The sequence below is a fragment of the Barbus barbus genome (genome assembly GCF_936440315.1).
Source record: "Barbus barbus genome assembly, chromosome: 41".
NCBI classification, from domain to species: Eukaryota; Metazoa; Chordata; class Actinopteri; order Cypriniformes; family Cyprinidae; genus Barbus; species Barbus barbus.
The window spans coordinates 24,312,789-24,324,965 of record NC_136719.1 but is presented as its reverse complement, the minus strand read 5'-3'; the positions used below and the strand labels follow the sequence as shown (position 1 = coordinate 24,324,965).

Sequence of the window (12,177 nt, the reverse complement as noted above, 5' to 3'; positions counted from 1 at the left end):
GCTGAGGACACGGCCATCCGTGGCAGGCAGGAAAGCCTAATTAAAGAGAACGAGGTTGGATTTCTTATCCACAATCACTTTCACTTAAATCCGTTCAGGTTTGTGACTAGTTCCGGCTGAGAGTTTATGTACACTGTAAAATGAAGCCAATCAGGCCGGGATGTTGAGACAAGGTGAACACCTTCTTAATTCTGCTCACAGCTTAAAGATTTTGACAACCAAAACACATTAGTTTCCACACTTCTGCTACTTTGAACTGTGTATTATCTGCATATATTATGCACGGATGCTACTCAATCTTGCAGTGTTTTGCAAGAATAGATTTTATATTTTTATGAGACTAATCAACAGAACTGAAGAATAGCATGCAATGTACTGACAGCCTTGTAAACGAATAGCGCACCATTTCAGTTTCAATGCATTATTTTTAGTGAAGACTGCGCACACACACTACTGTTCAATTGTCTGTGGTCTGTAAGGTTTTTAAAAAAAAAAAATTTTTTTAATTCAGCAAGGACACATTAAATTGATCAAAAGCGACTGCAAAGACATTCATGACGTTACAAAAGTTTTATGTTTCAAATAAATGCTGTTATTTTGAGCTTCATATTCATTAGAGAATCCTGAAAAATAAAATGCATCATAGTTTCCACAAAAATATGAAGCAGCTTTCAGCATTGATCATCAGAAATGAGCAGCAAATCAGCATATTAGAATGATTTCTGAAGGATCACGTGACATTGAATACTAGAATAATGATGCTGAAAATTCAGCTTTACATGACAGGAATATATTACATTTTAAAATATATTCTAATAGAAAAAAAAAAATATTTATAGTAGTGTATATAATGCAATTTGATCAAAGCAAATAAGACACAAAACTGCTTATTTTACATAATTACTCAATAACTAGACAGACAGACACAGGTCCATTCACTCTCTTCAGCATCACTTAAACTTGAACTTGAGGTTCAAGTCGTGGGGAAGTCGTGGCCTAATGGTTAGAGAATTGGACTCGTAATCCAAAGGTTGCGGGTTCGAGTCTCGGGCCGGCAGGGATTGTAGGTGGGGGGAGTGAATGTCCAGCACTCTCTCCACCCTCAATACCACGACTGAGGTGCCCTTGAGCAAGGCACCGAACCCCCAACTGCTCCCCGGGCGCCGCAGCATAAATGGCTGCCCACTGCTCCGGGGGTGTGTTCACGGTGTGTGTGTGTGTGTGTGTGTGTGTGTGTGTGTGTGTGTGTGTGCGCATTTGTTCACTACTCACTGCTGTGTGTGTGCACTTGGATGGGTTAAACGCAGAGCACCAATTTCGAGTATGGGTCACCATACTTGACAATACGTCATGACTTATCTTTTCACCTGACGGTCAGATTTTACTTCAGCTACTCTTATCATCAAAGGGTCCATATTGTCTGATTTCATACTCATAATAGGAAACAGCGATGGCAGACAACCTCGTGTATAAAATATCTATATTTGAGCATCTCTCCTGTAGGGTGAAGAAAGCGGCTGCGGACTCAGTTTGTTCTCTCACTTTGGTCTAGAAGCTTTTCTGTGGTCAGATCATCTTAACATCAAGTTTCTCGACTAGCTCTCTGCCATCTGTTTCAGCAGACGTGTGAAGCCTCTCTCATGACACTCTTACAGGAAGGATCCAGAATTAACTTTCTGCCACACCTGCCAGTGACTGGAGAAAGCTTAGTGGCCATAAGTACTTCAAACTGGTCATGAAACCTTTTCATGCAAAATCACAAAATAATTGTTTTCCCATGAGGTCTTTACCTAAAATAAAAGATCTGATTAAGCCATTTCAACTGGAACCCTATAAGATACACTGAAAATACTCAAACCTACTGTATAGTGTCCAGGTGACCTGCTAATGACTCAAACAATGTTTTTCTCCAGGGTCATACATGTGAAGAAAGCTAACAACCTCTCAAACTGAGCCATTTACAAGCTTAAAATAGAAATTAGTCTCTATTTAAAACAACCAGTAGGTTGTGGGTCAACCTGGCTGATATATACTGGTCTTTCACTAATAATGCAGTGATTTTTATTTTTGTAGTCCAACCCCGAACTTTAACATCACCCTGGTTCCATCAATAAAAACCCAATAGGATTTTTCCATTGGCTTTTGGATTATTGCAGAAAAATACCTCTGTGAACGACAAAAGTGTACGATTGTTACACATTTTGTTCATCATGATAATCTTCACAAAACAAACACAGCTGAAGCCTAAATACAATCGCCAGAAGTAAAAAGCTAAACGTAGACTATAAACTAACTACAGCACAGTCACATGACTTCAACATCACCATCATTAGGCTCTTTCAGTCTTAATTTAAAAACATTTTCCCTTAAAGTTTGAGTTGGAATAGTTTGCAAGAGTGCGATTAGAAACAAACAAGGCTGTGAAAGCGACTAGTGAGTAGATGAGTTTACCTGTACAACATGATGAAGTTTAATGTCACTGACAATCTCTAGTACCATTTAGACACTAATGCGTTTTTCAAGACAAGTAAAGCTTTAAGGAGGTTTTGCTAATGCATTTTATGTCATAGAACAAAATGTTAAAGTATCTTAAGCTTGTGTCCACCACAGACCCAAAAAACCCAAAGAGCAAAAATGCTCTTTTCTGGGTTTTGGCCTAAAAAACACAATCTCTTTTGCACTCTATACTGTACTTGTGACACCTAGCCCTAGTATTTTTACTTTTAAGTTTAAGTGTGCAATTTCCCTGAAGTTGCACGTTTCAAGTGTACATTATTTCGCATAAATACAAATTCGGTTTTTCATATGTTTACTAGGCTTTCACCTATGCCTCGTGTCAACTCCACCCTTGCCACTGAAACGCTTAAAATAGATGCCTCTCTAAGACACTCTGGATTTTACACATGCATGTGAAGATTTGGGAAAGCACAAGGTACAACACTGACGGGTTTTGTTAAACACGTTCAGATTATCATACTGTATTTCATAAATAACATTCCTAAATTGAACTTATAAAAAGAACAAGAACACACAGTGTTCACAAAACGCGGTCATTTAATGCATTAATCCAACACCGATTTCCCTTTAATTAAGATGTATTTCCTCCCTCTTCATGTGACATTCACACGTTTAACCAGGAAGGCATTCACGTGCTCTCGCTAACACCTACAGATGTGGTCTCCACACTTCCTCTGAAGCTGACCGCACCATCAGTGTAAACTCCTAATGATCTAAACCCAGCAGTGTCACTTCTGGCTTAGTAATTGTACGTTAGAGCGTAAAGTGCACACAGGCTATGTATATACCTCCAGCCCAACCCGCTAATTAGCTGAGGCATGTTTGCTTTCCTTCTGTCTCCTAACGATGCCTGAGATGAGAGAGAGAGAGAGAGAGCAAAAATCAGCCCTTACTGCCACTCTTGCCTGCTAACAGTCACCAACAATTAAATTATACAGAAAAGCTGTTCCACTCCAACTGCCTTTCATTTTAAGATTTAAACTCTTAGTGCTTCATGATATACAGTAGGTTCCTAAAGGAATAGTTCACCCAAAAATGAAAACTTGCTGACAGTCTACTCACCATCAGGCCATCCGGGATGTAGATGAGTTTGTTTCTTCATCAGATTTGGAGAAATGTAGCATCATATCACTTGCTCACCAATGGATGCTCTGCAGTGAATGGGTGCCGTCAGAATGAGAGTCCAAACAGCTGATAAAAACAACACAAGTAATCCACACAACAGTCCATCAGTTAACATCTTGTGAAAAGCTGCATGTTTGTGAGAAACAAATCCAAACATGTTTTTGAATGTTTTTTACTTGTAGACAGTGCTTGATCTGTGCAGATTTCTCTCATGATTCAGACGAGATTACTTTTTCACTGGAGAAAGCAATATTATGGATTATGACTCCTAAAAACGTCTTGATGGATTTGTTTCTTACAAATACGAAGCTTTTGGCTTCTCAAGACATTAATTGATGGACTGGAGTGGTGTGGATTACTTCTGGATTATTGTGATGCTTTATCAGCAGTTTGGACTCTCATTCTGACGGCACCCATTCACTGCAGAGGATCCATTGGTGAGCAAGAAACGAAATGCAAAATTTCTCCAAATCGGTTCCTATATGAAGAAACAAACTCATCTACATCTTGGATGGCCTGAAGGTGAATGCATTGTCAGCAAATAGTCATTTTAAGGTGAACTGTTTTTTTTTTATCACTGCAACTAAACATAATTTAAAACTAAATTGCATAAGATAGTAAGAGAATAAAAATATTTCAGAGAATATATTGTGAATTATGTTTTTGTTTTCGCGATACCATGTTTTGAATATGGTAATCATTCTGTACCATGGAGCATATCAAAATACATTTGCATTTATGCAAGTGACTTCAACCACATTTGATCAATTCATGCATTCCCTGGGAATCGAACCTACAACCTTCGCTTTCCTAATGCCATGTCAGGATGTCAGGATTTTAAAACCCCGAAGACTAATATCCCATGGGTTCCCTTGAGATTTTCCTATGGGTTTTTGGTTTTTCAATTCATGAGTAAAATAAGGTCTGTGGTAAATATAAGTTCACGATACTTGGACGTTTTGTTGAACAATGCAAACCGTACACACTCGCACACCAAACATTCTTATGTAGTTACTTATTACAAAACATACAAAAAATGAACAAAACTGCAGTATGGGTGCATGTAATTTATGTTATAGAGCGTTATTTTACTCATAAATTGGAAACCCCCATTGAAAACTCAATAGAAAATCTTGACAGAAAACATGGTGATTTTTTTTTTTCTAGGAATAACATGTATTATCCATCTTATCTGTAAAAAATTCACAACACTCTCAGAGTGGCAAACTCATATGGGTTTTGTACACTTAGAATCTGACTGAACAGTAAACATATTTCGCCATGTGGCCGACTATAAAACTCCTGCCTCAAAAATGCGCACTCCACTTTGGGACAAAAATAAAAGAAGAAAACTGGTGAGAGATTTTCTGGATTGTGGGTTAAATGGAGAGAAAGCGAGACATTTGTGAGAAAGACATAGACCAAGATAAGAACAGAGAGAAACCTTTAAATAACCAAACGACTGGAGAAACATCCATGAAATATAAACGTAGAACACGACAGCTATATAGAAAATACCTTACAACAGCCACTAAACTCTCATTTCTTCAAGTGGGGATTTGTTTTGACAGGTTTCTCTGTCATCGCACAGGAGACTTAATGGAATAGTTATTATTAACTAAGAGCATTAACTTTGCCTGAGATGCCTCTGAAAGAAAGAAGTAAAAATTGGTGTCATAAAAATGAAGATATATATATATGAATGATGATAGCTGCTCAGATGTGTTAATGAGAAATACTGAGATCTTTCTCAGGAGGAAAATTTGCTGTCAATTTAATTTCATAACTGAAATTCTCAAGAGGAACATCTGAGAAGCATGAAACTTAAAATTCTTAATTTTCCCCTCCGTTTGCAATGGGAGTCTAGAAGAAACGGCTGAAATATTACAGAGACCTCAGTGTTTTTACTGTCCAAATACATGCTCAGATAAATTGTTTTTTTGGAGAAATTGATGTTAAATATACAAAATTCACATTGAAAAGACGTTTGATTATAGATTTTGATGTCTTTGCAAATCAGAGCACAGTTTAAAACAGCAAAAGTCCTCTGAAAGTCTTAGGGAGATACATTGTGAGGTAATTTTCTCAAGAGAAACATTGGGGAAGCAAGAAACTTGAGTCTCCACATTTTTGTCTCTATTTAATCTTATGGTAGTCTTGGAGAAACAATTGAGATATTATAGAGATCACAGTATTTTTCAGTCCAAATGCATGCTCAGATCATCTTTTTTTGTGAGAATTTAATGATAAACATTTGAAGTTCTTAGTAAAACACCTCTGAGCAAATATGAGCACAGTTTGAGGCATTAAATGTTCTCTGAGACTCAAAATAAGACACATAATGAAGACTATTTCCCCTAAAGAGAAACATCTAAGAAGCATGAAACTCAAAATTCATCATTTTCTTTCCATTTAATATATTGGGAGTCTAGAAGAAATATTTGCAATGTTACTGGGATCTCAATGTTTTTTTGTTTAGTTTTTTACCGTCCAAATGCATGCTCGGATCATTTGTTTTGGGAGAATGTTATGAAAACTGCTCAAAAATTTACACTGAAATTACATTTAAGCAAATATGAGCACAGCTGAGACTTTCAAATATCCTCTAAAATCTTAAGGAGACACATATGGGGTCTTTTTTCTCAAAAGGAACATCTGAGAAACATGAAACTTAAGGAAAAACTCTACTATCTCCATTTAATCTCACGGTATGTTTGTAACAGCAATATATTTTCTCATTCAAAACTTTTCTTTCCTACAACGTTGTTCGATTCCAGATATTCTCTAAATCGAAGCGCTGATAGATCATCTGTCCCCGCCTCTGACAAGGCCATTGCTCCAGACTCACAAAAGAATACTCCAATTTCATTGAGTGAAAGGCAACACAAAGCAAACAAACCCCCAAACCTCTGTCACGCCACCCCTCCCCGGCAGGCCTCCGCCGCTCTCCCTTCCTTCTCAGCTCCCGCTATTCAAGGGAAATGTGTATTTCCCACACTGGAGTCGTCCAGCAGGGTCTGCCCGGCAGGGGTTTTGCCTCGGGGTGAACGGGGAGACGGACTAGAGGTTACATCAACACACACACACCGCTGCGGCATGTCACATCCTCACCGCCGGTTGCCTTGGCGCTGTTAGCTAGCAGCTCCGGGCCAGGAGAGCAAAAAGCAAAACCAAGCTGCTCTCCTTCTGTACCTCGAGAACATTGGGATTTTTTCCCCCCGCCAAGTCGTTTATTACACATGGGTTTTTAAAAGCCTCCTTATCCCATTTAATCGGAATTATGATTATTATACTGAATTATGATCATTTCACGGTGCTGCTAACCAAAAATTATGGCAACGTCAATGAAGGACAAAGACATTTAATAAATACTGACCTGACAAAAATGGCACCCTTTAATCTGTTTTATATGCTACTGATGCATTTGACAGACAAAACAACTGTAATTAAGATAGAAAGAAACACTGGATGAAAATAAAGAACCATCTTTCCATTTGTTAACATTAAATACTTTAACATGAACTAATTTAGCTAAATTTAACATTTATTAATACATTATTAAAAGCACACGTTAGAGCTGTTAATTTTAAGAAATGGACCTGAGCTATCATGAACTAACAACGCACAACTAACGGTAACTAATTACACAAATAATGAATGAAGACAGAACCAACAAGTGAATGAAAGTGTGACAGAGCAACAGAAAGAGGACTAAAGAAAAGACAGCAAACAAATGAAAAAGACAGGAAGAATGAAAGGGCACTGGCAAATGGATAAATTACGAAACAAAATAAAAAGGAGAGGCAAGAATGACATTATAAAATACAAAAAAGAAAGAGGCGAAGAATTAAAATGGCAGGAGAGAATGAAGCACAACAAAGTAAAGAAAGAAAGAGAGAACGCATGAAAGAAAGATAAAGAAAGACTGAATGAAAGAAGGAAAGCACGGAAGAGCAAAAAAGCATGAAAGCATAAAAGTGTGTAAGAAAGAAAGAGTGCAAAAAATGCAAGAGTGAAAGAAAGAGAGAAAGATAAAGAAAGAATGCAAGAGCAAAAAAGAAAGCACGAAAGAGCAAAAGAACGCAAAAAGCATGAATGTGAAAAATAAAGAAAAACAGACAGAATGTATAAGTGAATGACAGTTTCAGAAAAAGACAAAAAGCAAAATAAAGAGCAAAATTAAAAGCAAATAAATGACAGACAAAAGAAATAGCAAAAGAAACTACTCCGTTATGACAGATTTCAGATTACAATGACTCTGCCATCACATCTGGAGCACAAGACTCAAAACACAGAACAACCTTCATAAACGACACCAAACCTACATCACCATTCTCTCCACAACATCATCTCAAACACACACACACACACACACATCCAGCGCTGACCTGACAGTCCTGCGGTGACGAACAGGTGCAGGTCCGACGCTGCCACCTTCCCCTGTAAGATGTGCGTAAATCCTTGTTGTGGAAAATGAAAGAGTGAAAGTAGTTCTAATTACAAAATGTAAATATTGAGTTTTCCCACAATGGGAAACAGACCACCCAAGATGCAAAACAACCCCCAACCCCCTCCCTCCCGCTCCCCGTCTCTTTCTCTCGGCTGTCCTGTCAGTGTGACAGGAAAAGGAAACCTTTTGAGCATCACCAAACGTAAATGCACACATACCAGACGTGCACATGCGTACACGAGCGGCTGCTGACATCACTGCATCATGCTTGCGTAACAATCCATTAGCCGTGACCTCCAAACGCAACATCTATTCCTCTGCTCCTTGTGCAAAAGCTTGCTAAATACCCAGAGGTTCAGTGCGCACTTTCAGAGTCACAGGTGAACATCAAATACTTGACTTTATGGTGCTAAATACCTTTAAATGGCCTCCATGAGACTGTTTTCCAACTTTAGGCCACATATGGAACTGAGCAACATGTAGTCGGCTTGGACCGAGCCCCGGGAGTCACCATTTGTTGACGTTTGTTTGTACGGAGAGCATGTCGGTGAGTGATGGGGAATGGAGGTGAATGAGGGCTCAGCTGGGATCTAGAGCTCTGCCCCTCTGGACTCGAGATGTCTTCATTCTGAAGGTGTTCTAGAGACCCTAAAACACCTCAATCCAGAGCTGTTCTTCACATCTTAGATGCTGGTTTGCTTCTACACTCTAGAAAATACAGGCTCCAAAAGGGAGTTTGCACAGCAATGCCATAGAAGAACCATTTTGGGTTCCTTAAAGAACCTTTCAATTAATAGTTAAAAAAATAGTTCTAGTTTAATAACATATAGAAACTTTTACCAATAAAAGAACACGTAGTGCAATTGAAAGGTTCCATAATTTGTTTTTAAAAGTAAGAATTCCAAAAGGAAGGTTTGGAAGAAACATTTTGGTTCGTCAAAGAACCTTTCAGTGAACAGTTCTTAAAAGAACCATTTTAAAAAACAAAGATTTCTAGCATTTATGGTTCCATGAAGAACCTAGAACAATCAAACTTTTCATTGTACAGAAGGTTTTTTGCACTCTTAAAGAAAAAAATTTGAGTTCCCAAAAGAACCTTTCAGTCAACAGTTCTTAAAAGATTTTTTTTTCTTAGTGTGAAGAACATTTTAATAATCTAAAGAACCCTTTGTGCAATGAAAAAGTTCCATGGATGTTAAAGGTTCTTCATGGAACCATAAATGCCAATAAAGAACCTTAATTTTTAAGAGTCTACAGTGGGAAAAAGGTTCTTTACATGTGTTCTTTCAAAATGTTCAATGAAAGGTTCTCTGGGGAACCAAAATGGTTCTTCCAAGGTATCACCATTTTGGAACCTTTATTTTTAAAAGTGGATTTTAATTATCTTTTTTTTTCCCCCACTAGAAAGAACGGATGTTAAAGGTTCTTCAGATTTATTCATCAATGCCAATAAATAACCTTTATTTTTTTTAAGAAGGTATTCTGTTCTGACAGCCAAATGTTGAATAATTGTTACATAATTAACCTGCCTACAAACAAGCATATTGCATTGCTGTCTGTTCTTTGAAAACACATTTTAACACACAGTAATTTAATTTAATAGAATTTATATAGAGTTTCATGAGTTTGGAACATATTTGGACTTCTAAAATCATCTGCTTTAGCATCTCCATGTCATAACAAAACGCAACAGTCAGAAATAGTGTAATATGTTATATATAAACTAGCAATAACTCTTTAAACTCTAGAGATGCCTCATTTGGATACTAGATGGCATCATTCTAGAGGTGTTCGAGCGGTGCACGACCCTGTGAACTCTAAACGGCTTTATTCTACAGGTGCTTGAAAGAGATCTGCAGACGATTGCGACAAACCCCTTAAGTTAAGAAAACCTTTAGTGATCATTTGTTTATAATTAGAACTTAGAGTTAAAAGTTGTTTTAGCTTTAGGAGTTGCAACCGGGCCCTGCCCTTTCACTCTAGAATGATCCATTCAGTAAAGGTTCTTTAGAATATTAAAATGTTCTTTATGATAAGAACTGTTCACTAAAAAGTTCTTTGAGGAACCAAAAATGGTTCTTCTATGGCATTTCTGTGAAAACCCCATTTTAAAATGGGACCCATCTACAACACATCCAGAGACTGAACTCTAAATCATTTCATTTCAGAGCCGTTCTAGAGACTTTTCCAATGGCGGAACACCTAATTGCTAAATATCTTAATTTTTCCAAACATCTGACACCATGCATGTGCAATGAGCAAAGAAGACAGACTGTGTAACATTAACATGACTGCTTTCTTTAACATCAAGCAAAATAATAAAAGTACGGTATATTTTACTGTTTGGTGCATCATTATTGCTGTCAATGAGCAAATAAATCTATCACGAAATTCTGCACACGTTACAATAAATACACCTGCACAGCACAAACAGTTCAAATATGTTAAAAAAATACCTGTTTAAGTCTACTTCAGTGCTGTTTGGGGAAACCTGCGTCCCATAAGTTGTTCTTACTGAGCACAAATCATCAAACAGCTATTTTCCCCGGAGTCATTCCTCAGCCAAAAGGTACATTTCATGTGGAGGGTGAAAGGGAAACTTACCTTGCGGGTTTCTGGCAGAAGCGCCGGCTGGCTGCTGGACAAAGGCGATCAGAGCGACGCTGAATAATCCAAAACCAGCGCGCACCAGAACAGACATGAACATCATGTTAAACACCTTGAACCTTCACAGAGAGGGGCAAATTAAATAAAAAACAGGACAACTGCGAGACTTTGAGTCCAAGCGTGGATGAAGCTTTATTCCCGGCGCTGGAAACGGAGCGTCAGTTGAATGAGAGAGCGCGCACGCGTGTGTGTGTGTGTGTGTGTGTGAGTGTGTGTGTTTTATTTCTTGGTCTTGCTGGGATTGTGTGCGCGGAGATCAGGAGCAGAAACACGGTCGAGTTGAGTGCTCATGATCTTCAGTCCTGCAGGAGACACAGACATAAAGAGAGAGAGAGAGAGAGAGAGAGAGAGAGAGAGGAAGGGGGAGGAGAGATGCACAACAGCGCGTTGCTCTCTCTCTCTCTCCATTCTCTAATTGTTAGTCAATGGTTCTTTATTGGTAAATTTAAAATAAATGAAAAGTTTTACAAATAATACATGCAAACACATTAATTGTGCGGTTAATGTTTTTGCTAATTATTTAAAATGTAAGAACACAAGAAAATGTAAAACTAAAATAGCAACTTCTTATAGGCTACTAAACGGCGAACACGCTCTTGGCTGCATAAGAAAATAAATGGCGTGATTATTGCATATGTTTATTTCTAATGGGTTGTTATTCATCCAGATATTATCATGCTGTGAATGTGTTCATGCATTAAAGAACCGTCAAATAAAACATTAATTTCTACAACATCATACAATCAGTTAGATTATTACCAATTTTACCTAGTTATTTATTTTTAAGTTTATATAATGTCCTTCACACTTGAAAAGCTAAAATTTGGCTGCAGACAAAAGCAAATCTCTTTACCAGCTCATTTACCTGCATTATTTTAAGACTATTTCAATTTGAATTTAAATTGTTCAGTTTTAATGGTTAAACATACCCAGGGTTTAATAACAAATTGGGAGGAAAGGTCATTTTAAAGGAATAGTTCACCCCCCCCCCCCACCCCCACACTGTCTCTTAGGTCATCCAAGATGCAGATGAGTTTGTTTCTTCATCAGAAATGTAGCATCACATCACTTGCTTCCCCAATGGATCCTCTGCAGTGAATGGGTGCCGTCAGAATGAGAGTCCAAACAGCTGATAAAAACATTACAATAATCCACACGTCTCCAGTCCATCAGTTAACATCTTGAGAAGCCAAAATCTGCGTGTTTGTAAGAAACAAATTCATCAAGGTGTTTTAACTTTAAACCGTTGCTTCTGGCTAAAATATGAGTTTATAATCCATAATAATGCTTTCTATAGTGAAAAAGTCCATCTCCTGTTGTCCTGTCACATCAAAATCCTCCCACGTAATTGTTTAGAGCCCTTTTGGACTGGTTTTGCTTGTAAATGGTGCTTGATCTGTGCATATTTCTCTGCTGAT

General features: G+C 37.8%; 1 protein-coding gene across 2 annotated transcripts in view; it reads right to left on the bottom strand.

Moving 5' to 3' along the window:
* The window catches only part of LOC306860182 (signal peptide, CUB and EGF-like domain-containing protein 3), a 128,069-nt gene extending 116,981 nt beyond the window's left edge, over positions 1 to 11,088 (bottom strand). The window contains exon 1 of one of the 2 annotated variants that reach the window (XM_079401750.1): positions 10,697 to 11,088. In XM_079401750.1, coding sequence (XP_079257876.1) covers positions 10,697 to 10,802 — 106 coding nt within the window. In that variant the 5' untranslated portion in view covers positions 10,803 to 11,088. The remainder of the gene's footprint in view (positions 1 to 10,696) is intronic. The other variant, XM_079401749.1, reaches the window with a different exon arrangement.
* Positions 11,089 to 12,177: the final 1,089 nt, after the last annotated feature.